Source organism: Urocitellus parryii, chromosome 7 (assembly GCF_045843805.1).
Source record: "Urocitellus parryii isolate mUroPar1 chromosome 7, mUroPar1.hap1, whole genome shotgun sequence".
Classification (NCBI taxonomy): domain Eukaryota; kingdom Metazoa; phylum Chordata; class Mammalia; order Rodentia; family Sciuridae; genus Urocitellus; species Urocitellus parryii.
This window is the reverse complement of record NC_135537.1, coordinates 121,380,684-121,405,363: the sequence shown is the minus strand read 5'-3', so window position 1 is coordinate 121,405,363 and position 24,680 is coordinate 121,380,684. Positions and strand designations below refer to the sequence as shown.

Genomic DNA, 24,680 nt, shown 5'->3' with positions numbered 1-24,680 from the left:
GTTAATTTAGTCAGACCCTGTCTCTGAATAAAATAAAAGGCTGGGGATGTAGCTCAGTGGCAGAGTGCTCCTGGGTTCAACTGTAGTACCACAAAAAAACCAAACAAACAACATCAAGCAAGAAAGCCTTTATTTTCCAACAAATTCTACTATTATAAAAATAGGCCTATGTCATTTAAAATGTCTTCACAAATCACTGTGTTGTAAGCTGTCACAAAAGTAGAAGATATGTGGAAAGTAGTCTCAACAGAGTAGAAACTCACAATTTTCATTTTCTACTGGGAATATATCTTTACAATAAAGACAGGAAAAGGCCCTCTGATGACAATAAATAAATCAGAGAATTTTACTTTCTTTGAATTGTAGCCCTCAAGAGACCTGTCTCAAAAAAGAAAACAACACATAGAGTCTCAAATGGCCTGACATTTCAAAGGCTGCTTGCTATTTGGATAAGCATATTCCACTGTGTCTGTGGGAACTCAGAGATGGAAAAACAGAAGTTACGTGCCACGTGGGTGTTCTGTCCAGATTCAAAACATGATTCACTTTGGACAAAGACTGATTTTTTTTTTCTGGCCAAAGAAAAGAAGCTAACGGTCTTCATTAACAGGTTAATATCACACTCTAAGATATCTATCTGTCCTTTAAAGATAGTGCTGGTATCCCTTGCTATCTGAATTCTTAATGATATAAAATCAGAAACTGAACAGAGTCAGATAAATTTTCAAGTAAATCCCTTGACAGCTGAACCCTTGCTTCTTGCCATCTGAATGAAATGCAAGAATCATATAGTGTTTGAATAACAGGAGATCCTTTCTTGATTTGTCTAAGGGAAGGGCCAGCAAACTTTTTCTGTAAAGGGGCAGACTATAAATAGCTTTTGTTTTGTACCTCATCTGGCCAAAAGGTCTGTTGTACTTGGCTCTGCATTTGCTGCAAAAGCAGCTACAGATAATGTGTATACAAATGGGTAACAATATGAATGGGTTACAAATGAACTGTTTTATAATAAAACTTTATTTACAAAAACATGTAGTAGGCCAGATTTGCCCCTTGAGCCATCTAAATCAAGACTTTAATCAAGACCAACAGTATCAGACCCATATTATTACGATTTCAAATGGCAAAAACTTTGATGATATAAAACATCACTCCTATTATCTTTATAAAATAAGAGGGGACTATGACAAAATGAGAAAATTCTGAATTATAGTATGTGCAAATCAGGGTAAGGACATTTTAGGTATATCACTTGAAAAAAATACTATTTTTCTGAAAACGTTTCATCAGATTTTTATGTTTATATTTTAATTTTAAAAGATGCAGTTTAGCAATAAATACCTTGTTAATTATCACATGGCTTTGAAGTGGGATGGCAGAGATGTTATGAAACCCAACCCAACAGGAACCTAAAGTCCATTCCTTGTCTTACAGTTCCAGAAGAGCAATTTTCGTTAGGTCTTGTTTTTCTACTTTAATTTTTTCTTCCCCCCCAGAAAAGAACTGCTTTAACTATCTACTGTAATACCCCATTATGGCCTTTTCCCTCAGACTTCTTAGAATCTGTCTTAGAATCTGCTCCCACCCCCACCCCACCTTTCTTTGTAGTGCTGGGGATCAAACCCAGGGCTTTGCGTATGCTAGGTAAGTGCTTTACCACTGAGCCACAACCACCCCCAGCCCTTACATTTTTTTAAATGTAAGGGTGCTGAGAAAAGAACCCAGTGCCTTACACATGCTAGGCAAGTGTTCTACCATCAAACTACAACCTCAGCAAGACCTTACTTTTTGACTTAATGTACTATGCACATCTTTTCCCCTGCCATTAAAGAGATTTTCCCAAAGCATAATTTTTATTCCATTTATTCCACTGTAAACATATATCATAATTTATTCAATTCCCCTATTTATATCATCTCTAGTCTATTTTAAGTAATCATAAATAAAACTATAATGAATGTGTTATAATTACATCTTTATAGGCATTCATGCTTATTTCTTTTACATGAACACCTAGAAATACAATTTAATTCTGTTAGAGGGCATTTTTGTTTATGTTTTTTGGTACTGGGGATTGAACTAAAGGACACTTGACCATTGAGCCACATCCCCAGCCCTATTTTGTATTTTATTTAGAGTCAGGATCTCACTGAACTGCTTAGTGCCTTGCTTTTGCTGAGACTGACTTTGAACTTGTGATCCTCCAGTCTCAGCCTTCTGAACCACTGGGATTACAGGCATTTGCCACTGTGAGCAGCTTACAGGGCATTTTTAAGATTCATGCTACACATTGCTAAATTTCCCTCCCTAAAGTTGGTATTCATTTGCACTTCCACCAATGGTGCAGTAAGATTCTTGTTTTGATCACTTCATCATTAAAAAAAAAAAAAAAAAAAAAAAAAAAAAACTTCCAGGGCTGGGGCTGTAGTTCAATGGTAAAGCACTTGCCTTGCATGTGTAAGACACTTGGTTCGATCCTCAGCACCACATAAAAACAAATAAAGATACTGTGTGTTCATCTACAACTAAAAAAAATTTAAATAAAACAAAAAAATCTTCCAGCATGGTAAGTAAAGAAACTGTATTTCATTTATGATTTCTTTGATGACCAGTGAGATTGAACAATTTTTACATTTAGTTAAAATAGCAATTTTATGGTTTTTTTTGGGGGGTGTGTGTGTGTGTGTGTGTGTGGAGGGTGTTGAGGATCAAACCTAGGGCCTTGTACATGAGAGGCAAGCGCTCCACGTACTGAGCTATATACCCAGCCCAAAACAGTAATTTTAATTTTTGATAATTTATATTATTTTTTTTTTAGTTTTTCGGTGGACACAACATCTTTGTATATGGTACTGAGGATCGAACCCGGGCTGCACGCATGCCAGGCAAGCGCACTACCGCTTGAGCCACATCCCCAGCCCAATTTTTGATAATTTATAACAATTTATGATAATTATTATTGATTTCTTTCAATTTTATTATTTATTTATTTTCTCAGAGCTGGGGGCCATATACAGGGTCTCAAGTGCTAGTCAAGCACTCTACCACTAAACTACATACCCCATAAATGATTCAAGAGAAACGCTTTAACTTACATGGAGTTTGCTCTATTGAGTTCAAGTCTCTATAGTCATAGGTGGTTGTCAGAGTCTAAGTAACAGAGAAGATATTCAAAACCCCGGGAAGGTAGGATTACCACTTTCTCCCCCTTGAAGATGAATGAGGAATACAATGGAGGACAAGTGTATATGCAACTTCAGGGAACCATGTACCAGCTGGGACTTGGCAAAGGCCAAGTCATCATCTCTACTATGGGACTGAACTCCCACTCAGAAGCCTTGAGTTCCGTTTCCACCAGAAATAGTAAGGCATGATGCAAAAGGCCAACTCCCCAATCTCACCCAGACCCATTCTGTACTCACCCATTATCCTTAACCACACCAGTCTTTGTTCTGTCTCTCTAACGCATTATACTCCTTTCTTCCCAAGCCTTTTATATGAACTGTTCTTCCTCCTGGGATCCTTCCACCCCATCACCGCAGGGCTGGATCTCCTCTCATTCTGGTTCTAATTAATATGTTACCTCAGATGCGTATTCCCAATCTATAGTTCTTCCATAATTATTCCATTCTTTTCTTTAATTCTCTGCATAGCACTCAGGCCCATTCCCTTCTTCTTCTTTCTTCTAATTTTCTTGTCTGCCCTTCTACTCTTGACCCACCCACTTCCTGGAGGTCTAGACATGGTTGCTGAATAGCATCTAGCAGGTGTTCAGTATAGAGTTGGCTCTACATCTGTGGATTCCACCAATCTCAGATAGAAAAAAATTATATATATATAATTTTTCCTATCTGCAGCTTCTACAACTATGGATTCCACCAACCTTAGATCAGGAATAATTTTTTTTTAAATTGCATCTGTACTGAAAATGTACAGATTTTTCTTGTCATTATTCCTTAAGCAATAGAGTATATAACTATTTACGTAGTCTTTACATTGTGTTAGGTTTTTCTTTTCTTTTTTTTAAGAATAATTTTTTTTTAGTTGTCTATGGGCCTTTATTTTATTTATATGTGGTGCTGAGATTTGAACCCGGGGCCTCACACATGCCAGGCAAGTGCTCTACCACTGAGCCACAACCCCAACCCTATGTTAGGTTTTTCTAAGTAATCTACAGATGTTTTAAAAGAGGATGTACAAAGGTTATATACAAATACTATAATATTGGATATCCATGGATCTTAATATTCTTCAAGAGATCCTGAAACCAATCCCCTATTGATACACAGGATGACTATATAACCCTTAAGTGAGTCTATATATAAATAAAGTTAGTTTGGTAACATTCCCACAATCACCACCTTGGGTCTAAAATTAAGTTTGATTATTCCCCAATCAATATTCTTCTGATTATCTCAGGCCAGAGTTCAAAGTATCCCTATGATGTTTCTTCCAGAAACTGCATGAATCAAAACTAACAGTAGCACCCTACTCAATTTTCTGGGCTCAGCCTGATGCAACACTACCCGTAGGCTGACAGCAGCATCCCTCCAGGTGCTGGGGAATATAACCCTGGGCCTTGTACAGGCTCTACCACTGAGCTACACCCCAGCCCCCAGTACCAGTTTTCAACTGCAGCTCTTCCTATGACTGCCACCAGACTCCCATTAGTGCTCTGAACCTCACTCCTGGGGCCTCAGTGCTTGTGAAATAAAGCTATAGGGCCCTTGGAATATTTTTTTTAATTGGTTCTTTCTGTTATACATGATGGTAGAATCCATTCTGATTTAATTATGCAAGCATGGAATATTTTATTCTAATTAGAAGTCTAGTCTTGTGGACGTACATGATGGGGACTCTCGGATTTTGATCCAGCCTTGATTAAAATTAAAAGATAAAATGTGAATCACATTGATGTGTGATGGTGTGTGTGTGTGTGTGTTTTAAATATTTTTTAGCTGTAGACAGACACAATATCTTTATTTTATTTATTTTTATGTGGTGCTGGGGATTGAATCCAGTGCCTCACAGGTGCCAGGCAAGCGCTCTACCATTGAGCCACAACCCCAGCCCTGATGTGTGCTTTTGAAAGAAAAGATCTTGTTGGTGATGAATTTTCTTATTAAATTACCTTGTTTAAATTATCTAACTAAAGATATGGAAGAGTTGATTAGAGTATATTTATATAATAGTGACTACGAAAGTATTTAAGAAAAACACAATCCAGGCATGCAAAAGGTCATTTGAGCTTAAACCTGTGGAGATTAGGTTCTTACTTACTGTGAATCAGTTTTTCTGTTTAAAATTTCCCGAGATATTTAACTATTCTCCACAATTTTTGTTTTAATCTCTCATGAATGAAGCCTTTAATGATGCAGCATACCATGGCAACAAAGCTTGTAAACAGGTTTGTTACAGGAAATAGCCTTTATTTATTAATGTACAGAATATAAGAAAATGTTCACGTAAGTGGTAAATGAACTCAAGAAACTTTAGACAAGCAACACAGTCATATCTATATCTACATCTAACTATATCTGGTCTAGGTTTTTTTTTTTTCTTTTAAAAATGCTGGGGATTGACCAGGGCCTTGTGCATGCAAGTCAAGCACTTTACCAACTGAGCTATATCTCCAGCCCCAAGGTTTTTCTTGTTTATTAGAAAGCTCTAGAATCTTTATGTCTGGCCTCAGAGAATGCTTAAAACAAGAAGTGTCTCTAGTAAATCCAACTATGCAATCTGGTTCTTTCATGATATCTATAGGTTGACAGGAACAGGCTGGCACCAAAACAACAAAGTGCTGAGTTCTTACAACTACCCACAAAATGCCACATGGGGTGATTTATGGTTTTAAATCAAGAACTACAGTGCTGCAGAGCCCTTGATCTCAGTGCCCTCAGACCTCACCTAGGCTGAGAATGAGTTTGCTCTGTGTTCTGCCTTCCCTTTGCCAAGGAACCCAAACCTGGAATACCCTCTGATGAACGTGCAGAATTCACTTTTAAGTCTCTTCAAAGTCTTCTGTACCTCTCAAAAAGCATGAGGAGGCACAACCACTCCTTACCTGTATAGGTGACACACTGGCTATATCCCTAGGGCTCTGCCATGTTCTTGGACTTTGTGGCTAATACTGGTCAAGGTCCCAGGGAAATTTCAAAAGGGTGAAGTATGTCAACACCCTGAGCAACCTTGGAAGTGGATTCTTTTTCAGAGCCTGAAGGTGAGAGCCCAGTCTAGTTGACACCTGGACACAGAGGCAGAGAACCTTGCTGAGCTTGCAGTGGCTTTGGATCCCCACAATTGCAAACTACTAAGTGGATGTTATTTAAGCTGCTACATTTGTAGCAATTTGCAGCAATAAAAAGTAAGAGAGACCTTATTGGGATCGTGAGATAACATACCATTCTATAGTCCTTTGGTAGACTCAGGTGTTTAGTTAGTTTAGGTGACAGACAAGTGATTTTCTCTTCTTCAGGCCATTAGTGTTTTCATTATTCATGATTATTGTGTTTCTTTTTATATTTATCTTTTAGTTATAATTGGACACAATACCTTTATTTTATTTATTTCTTTTTTAATGTGGTGCTGAGGATTGCATCCAAGGCCTTGAACATGCTAGACAAGCGCACTACTACTGAGCCACAACCCCAGCCACTCTGATTTTTTTTTTTACAATATGAAGACTCTTACCAACTCAAGACACAGGTTAAGAATGCTCGTGGGTTGGAGTCTCCATTTGCTGCCTATTCACACTAGAATCACTAGGGTACCTATCTTAGCCCCTTGAGGCTGCTACAACAAAATATCACAGACTTCATAGCTTATAAACAATAGAAAATTGTTTTTTCTGATTCTGGAATCTGGAAAGTCCAAGATCAAGGTAGATCAGTGATTGGGTAGGGCCTATTTCCTGGTTCATAGGGGAAACCTTCTGGCTGTGTTACTAGAAGATGGAAGGGGTGAGGCAGCTCTCTGGGGTCTGTTTCATAAGGGCACAGATCCCATCGGGGGTGCCTGATTGAAGTGAGCTCATGGAACTGCAATGGAGCAATCCTGAGCTGCAGCATTGGCCTGGTACTGTGATTGGGGAGGAAGTCTCCACCCTATTCCTGTGAGTCACCAGGAGTATCCTTGACTGTGGCTGGAGCTATCTTCCTGCCTGGTGACAACTGTGATGATGACCTGTACCTGCATGAAGCAGGGCCACCCAGGGCTATGCATACCCCAGTGCCTCTCAGCCCTGAGCCTGGCCCGGCCACCCAGCCCTGTGAGTATCCCTGAAAACCCTAGGCTTGGCTGAGCGGCTGCCAATGCTACCTCACTCCCCTCCTCATTGTTGCCAGGACCTGACAGGTGATGGATCTTGCCAAGTATTTTCCTGCATTTTCCTGGAGGGGCGGCAGTGAGCACCTCTGCCATCTCTTGATAGCTGAGTGCAGATGGACCTATCACACACCAATAGATCACTACGTTAAGTGCAAACCTCAGTGTGGGCAGCAAAGAATTGGCAAGATCTGTACAGAAATCCTGTGATTGTGTGCAACAATTGGCTGTGTGCTTACCTGAGCCCACCTGGGTGGCTACATAAGCTTCATTCCTCACATCCTCAGAGAGCCAGTTCAGGAACCCTGTCCTGTGCACTGCTTCCCTTGTGCTCAAGAATAAGTTCCAAAAAAACCTCCTTTGGATCATATAACTTTGCCTTTTCATGATTTCTATCTCAAATTAAGTAAAAGAGCCCAAAGTTGACCTAGTAATATTAATAGCTGAGGACTGGCAACACCTCAAGAACTGTACTTGGGTTTTTCATGGTTTCTATCCCAAAAGGACCAACAGTTGCTGGCAGACTGGCAACATAAGCACCTTCCAAAAGCCTATCTCCTAAAATCATCACACTAGTGATTAGGTCTCAACATATGAATTTGATGGAGGAATGACAAAAAATACTGGGGCCTAGCTCCTCCTTATGAGATCTTGATTCTTTAGAACTACAGTTAGACCCAGATATAGGTATTTTTTAAAAGCTCCCATTGTTCCAAAGTGTAGTCTGTATTGAGATTATGCCTCAATGGGCAGAATGCTAACACATCTTTCATAACCTCCACTCCCTGGTATTATACCATGATGATTCCACGTTAGGTCACAAAACAGATCTTATATATGTAATTAAGGTTATTAATGAACTGACTCTAAGGTAGGGAGATGACCTGGGTGGGCCTGAGGGGTCACATGCAAGTTTTAAGAGCAGAGCATTTTCTCCAGTGGATAAAGAGACAGAAACTGGGTGAGCATGAGGTGCTAGGTTGGAGATGGAGGGGGTCATGTGGGCAAGACCCAAGGGCAGCCTCCAGGAGTTAAGTGAGACTCCTGGTGAACAGCCTGCAAGTAAATGGGGACCTTGATCTTACAACTTCAAGGAAATCTGTCAACAATCTCAATAAACTTGGAAGTTGCTTGGTCCTTCCCCAGAACCTCCAGATGAGGATTCTCATGTGACACTCTTCTTTCAGCTTTTGAAAGACCCTGTCTTCTTCCATTTTCTGTTGCTTTAACAAAATACCGGAATCTGGGCAATTTGTAAAAAAAAAAAAAAAAAAAAAAAGGAGGTCTATTTGGGTTTATGGTTATGGAGGCTGGCAAGTCCAAGATCATGGTGCTAGCAACTGATGAGGGCCTTACACTACATAATAACAACAAGCTCAGATCTCATGCCCTCTTCTTAGAAAGCCACTAATGCCATCAAAGGGACCCACTCTCAGGACTTCATTTAATCCTTCCAAAATCCACTAACATGGATTTTGAGATTAAATTCCAACATACTTTCAAGCCAAGCACTGTCACGCAAGCCTGTAATCCCAGCTACTTGGAAAGCTGAGGCAGTAGAATCATAAGTTTGAGTCCAGCCTGTGCAACTTAGTGAGATCCTGCATTAAAAAAATAGAAAGGGCCAGAGATACAGTTCAGTGGTACAGCACTTGCCTAGCCCTGGGTTCATTCCCCAGCATTGGAGGAAAAAAATAAAAAGAGTTTCCCACACACACTTTCATATCAGAGAAGACTTTGAAGTGCAGAACTAGCCATGCCAAGTGGGACCTCTGACCTACTGTGAGGTAATAAACAGGTGGGGTGTTAAGTTGCTAAGTCTGTGATAATTTGTACACAGCAAAAGAAAACTAATACAGGGGCTGGGGCTATAGCTCAGTGACACAGCACTTGTCTAGCATGTGTGAGGCACTACATACAAATAAAAATAAAGGCAGTCTGTCTAACTACAACTACAAAAAAAATTCTTAAAAAAAAAAACTAATACAATGACAGAGATGAAAGCATTAAAAATTCTGGGCCATTTCTAACCAAACTCGTCAATCGCATTTCCCTTACCATAAACTTTGGTTATTACTTTGCGCCTTCTTCCTTTCTACTATAATACTGCTCTTGTGTTCTAATTTAACACAGGAAACCAGAGGTCTTTAAACCTTTTAAGCTCATCACTTTAAAAATTGCTAATAGGGTGGGGAGTGGGGGGTGCTGTACAGTGGGAGGCTGAGACAGGAGGATGAAGACTTTAATGCCTCAGCAGCCAGGGCTAGGGATGTGGCTCCATGGTTAAGTGGCCCTGAGTGCAATCCCGGTACCAACCAACAAACAAAAAACAAAATTGCTAAGTGATGAATCCTAGTTTTGTTTTTTCTTCCATTACGAGACTGAGAATGAAACCTAGGGCCTTGCACATGTCAGGCACGTTCACAACCACTGACTTGTACCCCATTCTGCATTCCAGCTTTTGATATACAGAAAAGATGGAGGGAATCCCTACCAAAGGCCCTTGACTAAATCACCATATCAACCACAGAATCCAGGACATGGCAGCGTCCTAAAAATGCAGCCATTTGTGCAGGTGTGGGGTGGTTGTACTTTGTCATAGTTCTTGGGAGCTAACAGGACTGTGGAGAGATTTAAAATAAATCCCACATTTTCATCAGAGGAGATTCCTGGCCCAGGTCCCTTCTCAGAGGCAAGGCAGAATTATTAGTGGTTAGAATTATTAGTGGTTAAGTGGAAATTCTTCCATCATAATATAAAACTAGGAGCTAAAAGTAGACAAGAAAGGGAGATGCAGGAGTTCTCTGGGTCAGGTCTATCCCTGATGTGGAATATAGCTAACAGGCATAAGGAGCACCAAGTTCAGGGATGGAGAGTAATTTTCAGGCCTTCTGGGAATCTGATATTCCAAAATAAGACCCAAGGATGTAGAAATTCAGCAGAATGTTTATCTTCTCCTATGAGAGGCATTTCAAGGTCAGTGAGGACCTCCCTCCACAGCCAGAGCTCCCTCTCAATCCTCAGGCCATCTTAGGTGAACCTGGGGTTTTTTCAAGAGTCCAACTTTCTAGTGCTACTTGAGTTAGAGCCTATATCTCAATATCTCGTATTATCTAAACTCCAATTGATGAAGTCACTAACTGGATGGCCTCCTGACTCTGACCCTCTATGCCTGGCACTGTTGTTTTCATATCCATGGGTTCAGTCAACCACAGTCAATTACGGTCTAAAAATATTAAGTGGAAAATTCCATGTTTTGAGTGAAAGAGATAAACCACATTTATATGACATTTATTATAATATATTGTTATAATTGTTCTGTTTTCCTCTTGGTTATTATTGATTTCTCCCTGTGCCTAATTTATATATTAAACTTTATCATAAATATGTATGTTTTTAAAAAGCAGTAAATATTGGGTTTGGTACTATCCAAGGTTTCAGGTGTTCACTGGGTATACTGGAATACATCCCCAGTAAATAAAACAGAACTACTATATTTGATGTGGCATAACAACCTTGATGGAAAAACCAAAGTCTTTCTGGTAAACCTTCACTCAAATGTCACCTCCTTGATCGCTGTATTACAATTACATCCATACAGCCATAATTCCCAGTCCTCCTTCCCTGTTCTACTTTTCTTCACAGCATACACCTCCTACTAATTTAGTACATATTTTGCTTTTTAAATTTTAGTTAACTGCCAGTCCCCATAAGAATATAAGTCCCCAAAAGCCTGTCTCATTCACTACTGAATCCCCAGCACCTAAAATATTATTTGGTACTAAGGACCCCTCCACAAAAACTCATTATTAAATTAATATAGAGGTATTTAACATAACCTGTCACACTGTTTACATGCAGTAAAAAGAAAGTTAAGTCAAAATACACATGATGGGCTGCGGATATAGCTCAGTTGGTAGAGTGAGTGTTTACCTTGCATGCGCAAAGTCCTGGGTTCAATCCCCAGCACCACCAAAAAAAAAAAAAAAAAAAAAAAAACGTTACTGGTTTTCAGAAGACTATGAACCTTGTTGAAAATGATTTGTTCTGGCTAATTATGAGAGCTCTCAGACAAATAGATCTAGACAAAGAATATTCTATTAAGGAGCAAAAGGGCAGACACATACAGTTTATATTTCCCTCTAAATTTACAGACATTTAACAATGAGTGAAAAGTATTCTTCAGGAAAAAAAGTGGTAGGTCTCATCAAATGCAAAATGTCTTGAAAACTATTTTAAGATGTTCACAAAACAACAAAGAAGTTGTTACAGCAGGAAATATTATTTTCACAACTATGACTAGAAATATCTTACTTACTGTCTATCTCATCCCTGCCTTCTAATTATAACGATGTCACATCACAAGGGGCTAATTCCTTCTGAAAAGTCTGTCTTTTTTATGTGCCTTCTGGCAGTTCCCTCAATCCATTTCTGTAGCGGGGAAATGATGGTGCCCAAAACCAGCCACATTGCGGCTGAGCCACAATTAAGGCTTCATTCCTGACTGACTACTCTTGTTAATTGTTTTCTTCAACTTTCCATTACCATTTCTGTTTCTTTTATGGAAAAACATCCCATAATCAGGTTTCTCTCTCTAGCTTTTTTCTTTTCCATTTCCTCAGCCAGCAAGGCTGACATGCTGAGGGATACTGTTATTGAGGTGACCTCTGTTTTCAGAATGGTTCAACCCTAAGACAGGGGCTGATGCATGGTAGACAGAGTCACTGAAAGAATAAACAATGATAGCCGGGCGCCTGTAATCCCAGCAGCTCGGGAGGCTGAGACAGGAGGATTGTGAGTTCCAAGCCAGCCTCAGCAATGGTGAAATGCTTAGCAACTCAGTGAGGCCCTGTCTCTAAGTAAAATACAAAATAGGGCTGGGGATGTGGCTCAGTGGTTGAGAGCCCCTGAGTTCAATCCCTGGTATCAAAAAATAAAATTTAAGGAGAAAAAAAAAAAAAAAAACCAATGGGCCCGATTGTAGGTACCGCTCTGTTTCTCAACTATCTGGGTTGGATCTCAGCCAAGGCCATTTCTTGCTAGTTTTTTCTCTGTCCCTGCTACCCACAAAATTTTGAGGTTGGGAAGGGTATGTTGTGGTGCCAAAAATCTTTAAAAGTTTTAGCAAAATGAGGGTAAAGGTATGAGAAGGCTAGTCTGAGTAGAAAATGAGTAACTGGCAATTTTAAATAGGTCATCTATTTAGTGTGAAAAGTACAATGATAAAGCTTCTAGAAGAAGAGAGGATAATATCTTTATAAACTTAAGATAAACAACAATTTTTTTTTAAAGAGAGAGAATTTTTTGATATTTATTTTTTAGTTTTTGGTGGACACAACATCTTTATTTTATTTTTTTTAATGTGGTGTTGAGGATCGAACCCAGTGAGCATGCTACCGCTTGAGCCACATCCCCAGCCCCAACAATTCTTTTTTTTTTTTTTAATTTTTTTAGTTATAGCTGGGTGCAGTGGCACACACCTGTAATCCCAGCAGCTTGGGAGGCTGAAGCAGGAAGATCACGAGTTCAAAGTCAGCCTCGACAAAAACGAGGCACTAAGCAACTCAATGAGACCCTGTCTCTAAATAAAGTACAAAATAGGGCTGAGGATGTGGCTGAGTGGTAGAGTGCCCCTGAGTTCAATCAAAATAAAAAAAAAAAAAAAGAGTTCTGAGCAAAAAAATAAACAGTAGTGAAAGTGAGAGTAAATCTACCCCATGAAGGATGAATGGCCACATGAACCTTTGACTTCAGAGTCCACCATGGCTGGCAGATTCCATTCCTAATAGTCCCAACTGCACAGGCCCTTTTGTGTCTGAGTCATTAGCTTCTCTGCTCTGCACCTCTGGAAGCCCCCTTCTCTCGATGTCACCTGTTTTAATCTACCCTTCCTCCAACGCCTCCTCCATGCCACCTCTCTAGGGCCTTTCTTTATCTCACATACCTGTTTTCCTTTCTTCTCTGGGTTCTTTCTATGTGGCATTTAATTAATTCTGCCATGTATTGTAATAGATTGTTCTCCCAAGACTGTCCTTCTGGAAGGTGAGGCTCAGATGTGATCTTGTATTGTATTATTTGTGAAGAGCCCCACCTTACTTGAGATAAATCTGCTTTGCACCCAACTCCATGTAAGGAAGGCTCCAAAGCAGGCTAGACTTAAGCTTATCATGTTCAAAGGACAGATTTTTGTTGTCAAGATTACTGTGATCTCAAAATAACCAAGGGATATAATACAAAACTAAGTAAAGGTTTGGGTAGATTATAAGACATGTAACATTCACTAGAAGACCTTTAAAAGAAAGTAAAATTCCTCATGATTGAGTTGATAAATTTATGTGTCTTTGTGGAGGCAAAGTAGATACCAAAGTTATATTAATGTTATTATAGAAATTATGTTTCTTGGTTCAAAGCTATTGTACAAACTGAATATGTTTTTGGTCTTGTTAATTTCATTTTGTATTTTCCTTGTAGAACTTAATAGCTTTTGCCTGTTAATGTTTTGAAGAAGCACTCCTTCTAACAGGACAACCTGAGTTAATTTTCAAATTAGCCATCACCTATAGGACAGACAAAATATTAGGCTGACTTCTAGTACTAATACTGACCTCAATTAAATGGAAGGGATAAACAAAATTAAAACCCAGTACACCCACTTTAAGATTGGCGAAATTGGCTTGATGGATGTTTAAAACCAAAACCAAGTTAAGAAAATTTAAGGGCTAAGGGAAAATAGCCAATATTTGGTTCTTGCCCTCTGAGGTCAGTAAGGACCCAGGGAACTACAAGATTTCTCTAAAGGCTTTGCAACTCTGGGCCATATTACTTCCTGATCAGGAGGATCAAGGGGACCCTGGAGAAGAGGAAGCCAACCAGTGCACATTCTGTAAAAAGGAAGGTCATTAGGGTGATGTCCCTGATGCTTCCAAGGGAAGCCACATGTGGTCAGCAAGACCCTGATCCATCCTAGTAGGTGGCACTAAAGAAGATAAGAGGCTTCTCACAAGTTCCCAAGTAACCCCTGAGGAATCTCAGCTGATTCTTAGTAATAGATAGAAAGAAACAAGGTCAATTTTGACCAATTTGATTTTATATACCTGCCAGGACAGTTTAACCAAAACCATAGTCGTACATGGGCATTTAAAAGAAAAGCCAATAGTTCTTTTGATGTAACTGGAGATGTATATTTATCAGTTGTGGGAGGCCAACCTTACGGGTGACTGAGTTACACTCCCCAGCTGGGTGCTGAGGCGCTCAGTCACAGAAATGGGTGTGTCTTGCTATAGCCCCGTGGGTGAAGCTATGCTCACCTGTTCCTTTGTAATATACCCTCTTGCCCTGTTTAGGATAGAATCTTCCATGGAAGTGCCTTGTGTGTGTCCCCTCCTCTTACTGTGCCTTGGGTGTGGCCTACCCAGGTGTCAGTCAACCTACTGACAGTGGACATCATGAAGATAGACCCAGCCCCTGAAACCTGACCCCTTGCCTCATTTGAATAGCGTCTCCTCAATAAAAGGGGTCAGCGTGCTCTCGCTCTCTCTCTTTCTGCGGACCCTTAAGGTCAGAGGAGCCGACACAGCAACCCCAAAGAAAAAGGTATTTGTGTCTCTTGTGTGGTTATTTCGTGCAACCCAGTTAGCCCAGTTCAACTAGAGTGACCCCTGAGCCTTTTAGACGCGAGAACAGAAACCCGGCAATCAGTCCTCTCAAAAGTAAATAAAACAGGAAGTTATAAAGAAAGGGTTTTTGCACAAGAAAACTTGATACATGAGTTGGTTCTGAGTCAGTTCAAGATGTACAAGTCTTCCTAACCTACATAGGCAGACTTGATCTGTGTTTCTTCCTTTTTTTTTTTTTTTTTTTTTACTGGTATGATTATTATAAACTGCCACTCAAAATCCCCTTCTAGAATTTGCCATTTATCACTTCCCTTCTGATGACTTGATTTTAATCAAGATCTGAAGAGAAGACAGTCTTCAACCAAGCTGGAAAGTCCCTTACCAAGTCTCATGATCACCAGGATTGCTATCTGAACTGCTAAAAATGGGAAGACTCAGGGTGATTTCTACCTTGAAAAGTTTATATCTTGGATAGATGAAAACCAAAGAGTAAATGAAAATGAAACCAAAAGGTATAAAAAGAAAAAGAGGGAATTTGTGAGAATTAGAAAGCCTGATGGTCCATTTTCAGAATATAGTGTTTAGCTTTAATTGGATCCAACTATAGCCCTTCCCTTTTGCTCCTCATGATCCTAAAATTAGTTGATCATGGAGATTGTAACCCTGAACTCCTCTAATCAGAGTGAAGGGTGGTGCTGCATGGGGTCAGAGATATGAATCAGTGACTGCCTAGGTGTGCTTGCTAGCCAGGTTCCCATAGCATGGCCTTCTGTTAGAAGTAAGGGTTAGCCTTGCCCACCCACTTTCAAGCACATGTTTGATTTCTTGTGGCACCTCATTATTTCTAACATCACTGAAACAGTGAAAATTCAAGCCACATTCAAGATGGACTTGCCAACCTCCATATGATATAAAAAAAATTATATCTTAAATATCAAAGAATTCCTTAGAGCAGTAAGGAAAAGAAAGAAAATGATTTTTAAAATAGCCAAGGGCTGAGTATACAGTTCAGAAGAAGAGAGAATTATTAGTATGCATAAGGCTCTGAGTTTAATTTCTAGCACCAAAATAATAAAAGTGGGCAAAGGACCTGAATAAAAACATCCTCAAAGAGACTATCCAAATGGTAGATCAGCACATCAAAAAATTCTCAATCCTATTAGCCCAAGGGAAAATACAAATCAAAACCACAAAAAAATACGTTCACCCAAAGACCAAGAGTAAAGAGATTAAGGACAAGCCAGCATGGTGGCATATCCTTGTAAACCCAGCAGCTCAGGAGGATCACAAGTTCAAAAGTAGCCTCAGCAAAAGCAAGGTGCTAAGTAACTCAGTGAGACCCTGTCTCTAAATAATATACAAAATAGGGCTGGGGATGTGGCTGCATGGTTGAGTTAAAAACAATACTAAGAATTGGTGAGAATGTTGAGAAACACATCTTTTTAAAGCTGATTGGGTGTAAACTACTTCAGAAGTCTGCTTGGCACTATCTACTTGGATATAAGCATACTGTATGGTCCAGTAATTCCATTCCCAAGTGGGATAAGAACATACATATTCTAAGAGTTCACGTACAAAAGCATACCTGTACTATTTATAATAACTAGAAATGACTTAGTTGTCTAACAACAATAGAATGAATAAATAATAATCATACCACAGGTTACTAAATGATGAAGAAAGTAAACAAATTATAGCTATTTGCAACAATATGGACAAATCGTACTAACTTAAAACTGTGTGGGGAAAAAAAACAGACATCAAATATTACAATATTTTTGTTCCATTTATATGAAAGTCAAGTGCAGGCAAATCTAACTTAATATTTGGGATACATACGTTTATAGATAACTATAAGCAAAATTGAGGTCCACAGATATTTTAGGGTATCGTGAGGGATCATGGTTGGAAAGTCGTATGAAAGGTGGCAACTGTCAATGCTGAGTTTCTAGACAGGAACAGTGATGACATGGCTTTTGCTTCATTTGTAAACTCTATATCAACAGACTTTTTTCTTTGTGATATTTCATAATTAAAAAAAAAAAACTACGTCAGGTATTATTGCCCTATACGAACTTCAGAGAAAATAAACACTGTCTTAGTAAACCAAGACTCTTATTAAAATAACTGCAAGCATTCTTAAAACCACAGAAAAAAATTTTAGAAAAATCCTGGAGGACAACATCTTGGGGTCTTTGTGTGAATTAGGAGGATGCTTTACAAAAACTGTGTCTGAGGAGAATAAGCCTGTCAGGTGTACTGGGGAGGGCAAAGAGAAGGGTTCCCTCCCCACAGGAAATGCAGCTCTCTGCATTCAGGAATATGGTCTGCAGGGAAGTCTGAAGATGGGCTTTGAGTCCCACCTGCCTCTGTTAGGCCTTTGTGCAGTGCACAAATATCACTTTCCCTGGCAGCTCTGCCTGGGAAGAGAGAATGGTGACAATCAAATGACAACTGGACCAGTAAGCATATGCATACATGGAACATATCCTGGAACAGGGCCACTACCGTCCATCTATGTTACTGTTCCTTACCGCATAGCCTTCTGTCTTCTTCTGGCACCATTTCAGTAGTGCGTTGCGCTTGGAGCCACCGTATTCACGAGCCAGGGCTGCTAGAGGGTCTCTTCTTTCCACACTTGTTAGAAAGAAGAACACATAGTAAGGAGAAGATACTGGCTTTTAAAACTCTCAAATATACAAGCAACAAGTAACTAGATTAGAAAAAATAAAAGCCTAAGTTTATCCAGAGGTACTCCAAAGAGATAAATAAATTAGTCACATTTAATAATATATCTTATGTCTCATTAAATAAAAGAAAACCTAAATCATGCTTCTTGACAATCCTAAGCTGGGGAGAGTTTAATTCTGTTTTAAAAATCCATCTATCTATGTATCTATAAACCTATCTGCCTATTTATTGGGTACTGGGGATTGAATTCAGGGGCACTCCACCACTGAGCCATATCCCCAGTCCAATGTTATATTTTATTTAGAGACAGGGTCTCACTGAGTTGCTTAAGGCCTTGCTTTTGCTGAGGCTGGTTTTGAACTTGTGATCCTCCTTCCTCAACCTCCTGAGCTGCTGGGGTTATAAGCGTGTGCCCAGCTCTTCTTATTTATTTAATAAAGCACAATATAATTTTAATTAAAGACCCCTATACATAACATAAAAAACAGATCTGAAGACCACACCTATATCTAAGCAATGTTAAAAGGTAACATGTAAAAAAAGAAGGGCATACTAAAAACACCAGATCTGCTGCTTATGAGAGGTAATAGGAGTAGAGAGGGAGGAGAAATAAGTAAGATAAAATGAAATGACCCCAAAACTGGGGTTTTGCACACACTGAAGTGATACTCAATTCTTAGTACCTGATGTAGCCAATATCTTTTTTTTTTAATTTATTTTTTAGTTTTCGGCGGACACAACATCTTTGTTTGAATGTGGTGCTGAGGATCGAACCCGGGCAACATGCATGCCAGGCGAGCGCACTACCGCTTGAGCCACATCCCCAGCCCTGATGTAGCCAATATCAAGGTGACTTTGCTAATACCTTAGCATCCTGTGATCAAAGGTTTAGATGCCCCATCCTTGATTTTCTATCAATTTGACATTAATTTTCATGCTAGCCCAAATTTCAGATATTTAAAAGGGACTTAAAACCATACATTTCCTTCTATCATAACTAAACCAAAACCTAACTATGTTTCTATAGGATTTTTGTACAGTATCCCATTTCTCTAACACCATGTGCACTCATTGTAATAGTGAAAATTTATTTAAAAAAAAAAGGCACATCCATAGGCAAACACAAATGAGTTGTGATCTAGTCACAAAATGTTACTCTATAGCAAAACGAAAGAGTTTAGAGCCAGCCTTAGCTAAAGCGAGGCACTAAGCAACTCAGTGAGACCCTCTCTCTAAATAAAATACAAAATAGGGCCAGGGTGTTGCTTAGTGGTAACTAAACTCACTTAGTAGTAACTAAAGTGAGAAACAGCATTACATTTTTAGTTATTCTTCTCCCTGCTTAACACAGACCTCTAAATAAAATACAAAATAGGACCAGGGTGTTGCTTAGTGGCCTAGTGCCCCTGAATTCAATCCCTGGTACACCCCCTCCCCCTCAAAAAGAAGTTATTTATCTTTCATTTAGCTGACCTTTTTGGGGGGAATTCACATTTTGTGGATGGCTCCTATGCTTCTGTACATTAAAAAATTTTGTTATGTTTTTTTTTCCTGTTAATCTATTGCCAGTTTATTTGATAGACTAAAATTATTAAACCTTCAGGGGAAGGTTGAAACTTTCCTACAGTATCTATTCAATATTTAATAAAAATCTTTGGGCTGGAGATATGGCTCAAGCGGTAGTGCGCTTGCCTGGCGTGCGTGCGGCCCGGGTTCGATCCTCAGCACCACATACAAACAAAGATGTTGTATCTGCCGAAAACTAAAAAATAAATATTAAAAAAAAATTCTCTCTCTCTCTCTCTCAAAAAAAATCTTTTAAAATGATCTTTAAAAATGGAATAGGATGATCCTAGACTTTAGCAATATGAACCAAGATAGAGATATTTTTGGAAAAACAGTTCAAATGTTAATTCAATTTTTTTTTGTACATTTTGATGAATGCTTATCTGTACCTGATATATATGAAGTCAAGCCTGTAAGTTTCTTTGGTCAGTGTTACTATTAACTACAAAGCTCCAGTGACCATGGCTGGCATTATGTCACCCCTCAGAACTGAGCTTCTGTGCCAGGCATGGTAGCATACACCTGTAATTCCAGCCACTCAAGAACTTCAGACAGGGGCTGAAGATATAGTTCAGTTGAGAGAGTGCTTGCCTTGCATACACAAAGTCCTGAGTTCAATCCCTAACATCACACACACAAAAAAAACAAAAAACAAAATAAACAAACAAAAGAACCTCAGACAGGAAGATTCCAAGTTCAAGGCTGGTCTTAGCAACTTAAGTGAGATCCTGTCTCAAAATAAAAAAACAGAAAGGGCTGGGCAAATAGCTCAGCAGTAGAGTGTCTCTGGATTCAATCACTACTACTATAACAAGAAAACAAAAACAAAAACTGAGCTTCTGCACTTTGCACATTAGAAAGAACAGAAATGAGGGGCTGGGGTTGTGGCTCAGCGGTAGAACGCTCACCTAGCACATGCGAGACCCTGGGTTAGATCCTCAGCATCACATAAAAATAAATAAAATAAAGGTATTGTGTCCAACTACAATTAAAAAAAAAAAAAAGAAAGAAAGAAAGGACAGAAATGATGAAAGCTTGTAAAAGTTTCTGTATAAATATAAGACTAAAGCATTCAACAAACATTCTTTCTTTAAAACATAAGTAAATATGATCCCTCCTCCAAATTTAATAATTCAGGTTGAGAACTTCTAAAGTAAGTACTTGCTATTGTCACTGTCATAGGTTAATCTCAATGACATGAACATAAAATTTAAATAGAAAATTAATTTTACTAATTTAACCTTTCATGACGAAAGGTACAATGTAAACAGCATACTAATGTACACATAGCATTTTGAATGTGTTTAAGATACTAGTTTGAGAAGTGCACTAATTCTGGTCCTTAAAACCTATCTTGATTTTCTTAAATCTCTGCAAATAAACAGGACAATATATAATATTTAGGGATTGAAATTAAACCCTTAAAACAAATGATTTCATCTACTTGGGTCCAAATATAGTCTATTCCCAAAGATTCAGAATTGGCACTTATTCGGACTTTCCTTTTCCATATTGATGATTATAATATTTATTATAAGTTGCTACACTAGACAGTTTTATATATTCATCTATCTACCAATTTATAAGTATATTCTGAGTGAAATGCTGTATATATCGCAGAATGCAAGGGCCTGGGAAAGATACCAAGGACAAAATATCTACTATTCCCTAAATTACAGCCATTCTGTAGACAAGGGCAAAGACTATGCAAGTTATTCACACTGCAAAGCAGCATATTCAAATGAATGAAAGACACCAAAGTCAGAGAAGGGGAACATCAATGCTACCAAGGTGGTTAGTATCACTTCATGGTAAGTTTGAATTTGAAGAAGCAGCAGTATTTAGGAGTATAAAAGGACAAAAGGAAAGCATTTTAATCCAGCAAATAAAGATCTAGAATCAGAAATGTTCGCATTATATTGCAAAGGCAGGGAGTTAGGTAGGCTTGGAAGGAGGGAAAAACTGGGCCATTCTAGCTGGTGAGTGGGGGTGGCACTAACTTGTGGCTTAGCTAAAAAATAAGGAGTGTGGATGACAAAGTAATGGGAGTTTCTGAGAGGTCTGCAGCAGGATGCACTCAGTGCATCAGAAAAATAGCATGGAGAAGCAGAGAAGTCATAAGGGATGCAGGAAGCAGCTAAAGGAGGTTTACTGGAGTCTAGGTGATCAGAAGCACCTAAGGGGAGGAGGTGGCAGAGGTGTGAGAGAGAGAGAGAACAGACTACTGATAACCATCTTGCCAGGCTCAACATTCTCTCCCTCTCTCACTAGATCTTTAACATTCTTGCTAATGTTCCTTTAAACACTGATCTCAAAAATGCCTTTCTAATGCTTATTATATGCCACTGTGTTCTGATTAATGTGCCTTAAAGAGCAGGTCTGATCTTAACCACTATTCAAAAACAAAAACAAAATCCCACAGACTTAGTGGTTCCCCACGGCTGTACCAAAATATGTAGGAACCTTTCCCTTGCCAATGAGAACTGTTTGCAACAGGCCTGCGACTTGCCTTTTCAGAGGTTAACATCCTAGTCGTCCATCTACCACTGAACCCTTCACAGAGAGCTGCTGTATACGCGTCAGGGTCCCTGCCCTGAGAAGCCCAGGTTCTGGTTCCACATCTTGCTCAGGATAGCACATTGCACATCCTGGCGGAATTTTCACATCTCTCTAGACTTCCTGATCCAATTAACAACCCTCACCCCCAGCACTGTGCTTATCTTTTTTTTTTTTTGGCAGCCCTTCATTTCACATAGTACAATATAGTATCTAATGTCCCTCTAATTTTAGACTCATTGAAGGCAGGTACTGTCTTTTTTTGTTGTTTGTGTGTGGTATTGAGGATTGAAGCCAGGGCGGGGGCTCTACCACCACTAAGCTCCAATTCCAGCCCTTTTTAAAAATTTTTTGAGAGAGGATCTCTCCAAGTGGCCAAGATTTGCCTCGAGCTTTTGATCCTCAGCCTCCCAGGTAGCTGACATTAAACGTGTGCCACTGAACCTGACTCAGGTACTGCAGCTTAATAATTTTCACTCAAGAGGTACATACATAAGCAATTGTCCCTGGGGGATAAAACAGAAGGAAGATAGTCCAGTGTTTTCTGATTTCTTATTGTTTAAAATATGGTACCTGAGTTTGCTTGGTGGTTTCAACCCCCCGGTGGAGGCACTCAGCAGTCTGGTACTCCCGAAGCCCAGGGAGGGGGGTCTGCTCAGTGATTCCAATGAGGGACTCTTTCTGAGGTAAGGGTCTGGCTTCAGGTCCTCAGCTCTTCCCTTCAGAAGATCTGTGTGAACAACAACATTATCACCTATATTTGAAGAGGAGAAATCTAACAGGCCATCATACTTTTATTCTCTTTTTTTTTTTTTTTTTTTTTTTTGCGGGTGTGTGGGGGTGTGTACTGGGGATTGAACTCAGGGGCACTCAACCACTGAGCCACATCACCATCCCTATTTTGTATTTATTTAGAGACAGGGTCTCACTGAGTTGCTCAGCACCTCACCATTGCTGAGGCTGGCTTTGAACTTGTAATCCTCAGCCTCCCGAGCTGCTGGGATTACAGGTATGAGCCACTGTGCCCGGCATCATACTTATTCTTAAGTACAATTCTTATTTTATTCTCAAGTACAAATATACAAACACTCACACACACACACACACATATATATATATATATACATACCCATGCATTTTTTTCTCCTGAAGTAACAAAAATACAAACGGGGACATGGTATTTGCTAATGATGCTTTAGGCAGTACCAACTACATAAACTACAGGACCTAGATGCCAAATTAGCCTCTAGGCAAAAAATGATTATTAATTTAAAAATGACTTTATCAGAGCATTTAAGCAAAGTATGGGCCTTCTAACAGGCTGTGCAACTACTCAGTTTGGATGCCGTGACCCTGTCCCTGTCCCCAAAGAATGTATTTTATTTTATTTGGTAGGCACCAGAAAGAATGAGCTGGCAGGAAAATGCCTCATGATTATCAGCTCACAGTCAATAGCAGAGAAAAATCTTGAGGACTAAGAATGATAACTTATAATTTTATAAGAAAAAAAATATTCTAATCACAAGGTCTGGTTCACCAAAAATTTAGCAAAAATCATCCTTTTAAACGTTCCAAATACTGTCATATTAGTCTGGGTCAAAACAGGTCCTCAAATGGGCTGAATCCACCAGATAATCCTTAAAGCACCATAAAAGTAGAGAACAGGAGAAAAAAATTTGAGAATGATTTATATTGATAGAGGAAATGAGCTCAGAGAATCAAGTTCAAAGCTACAGGACAGGCCAGTGAGCAGGCTGAGAGCCCTGTGGTTGCTTCCTGTGGACCTACATATAGTTATAGAAGAAAACAATACTTCTACAGTTAATAGCCATCAATTATGGGTAGTGAAGTTGGGAGTGAGGCTAATTAGCTCTAAATACCAGAGAAAAATAGTGTTTACATCACTAAAGAGAACAACAAAAACAGCACATTAATCCCTGTTTCTGTAGCTTCTGATGACCTCAATGTTGACAAGCAATTTCTGGAAATGACTAAAAGAAAACAGTTTTCACTGTGTAATCCTTTCTTTATTATAGTAAATAATATTCCCATAGACAGGTGCCTGGTGGTGGATGAGGTGGGGAGGGTTGCCAATGAGCTATTTACTCCCAGCAATAGTTGTGGTCTCAACTTCAATATTTATCTTGTCAATCAAAAGGATGATTTCTCTAGACCAATAGGAAACTTTGAAGCTGGTGGAACATAGAGAAGAGGATACATATACTATTGTTCAAAGCTCACCTACCAAGTATATTTAAAAATGGTTAAGATGGTGAATTTTATGTTATGCATCTTTTACTACAATTTTCGAAAAAGCAAACCAAACACTATGCATATAATTAAGTTATTCCCTATTTTATGTTATGTAATAAGTTATGCAGTTTTGAAAATCAGTCAGGCTTTCAATCTTCTGTTTTGGCTTTCTCCCTCCCATGGGGCTCAAACTTTAAGGTGAGGCCAATACTCATTTACCATTTTGAAAATTCTGTGACTAAAAATGATACTAAGTCAACTGTGCTTATGCTCTATACGCCAAAGAACAAAAGTTTGATGACAGCGTATCTGTTTACAATATAGCTTACTAAGTACATTAAGCCCATTATTGAGAGCTATTGCTCAGGGGGAAAAAAAAAAGATTCTTTTCAAAATATTACTGCTTATTCACAGTGCACCTGGCCACCCAAAAGCTCTGATGGAAATGTACAATGAAATTAATGTTGTTTTCCTGCCTGCTAACAGAGCATCCACTCTGCAGCCATGGATCAAGGAGTAATTTCAAATCTTATTATTTGAACAATACATTTCATAAGGCTATAACTGCCATAGGTGATGATTTTAACAGTAAGAAGTGGATTATACACGGTGATATCTTTTTTTTTTTTTTTTTTTTTTTGGTGTTGCTGGGGTTTGAACCAGGGCCTTGTGCAT

At 39.1% G+C, this 24,680-nt stretch overlaps 1 protein-coding gene across 5 annotated transcripts in view; it reads right to left on the bottom strand.

Moving 5' to 3' along the window:
* Specc1 (sperm antigen with calponin homology and coiled-coil domains 1) overlaps window positions 1-24,680 on the bottom strand; it is a 205,203-nt gene that overhangs the window by 41,845 nt on the left and 138,678 nt on the right. For all 5 annotated transcript variants that reach the window (XM_077800659.1, XM_026411353.2, XM_077800657.1 and 2 more), the window contains 2 exons: window positions 22,326-22,482; window positions 17,474-17,576 (listed from right to left, as the gene is read on the bottom strand). In XM_077800659.1, coding sequence (XP_077656785.1) covers window positions 17,474-17,576; window positions 22,326-22,482 — 260 coding nt within the window. The remainder of the gene's footprint in view (window positions 1-17,473; window positions 17,577-22,325; window positions 22,483-24,680) is intronic.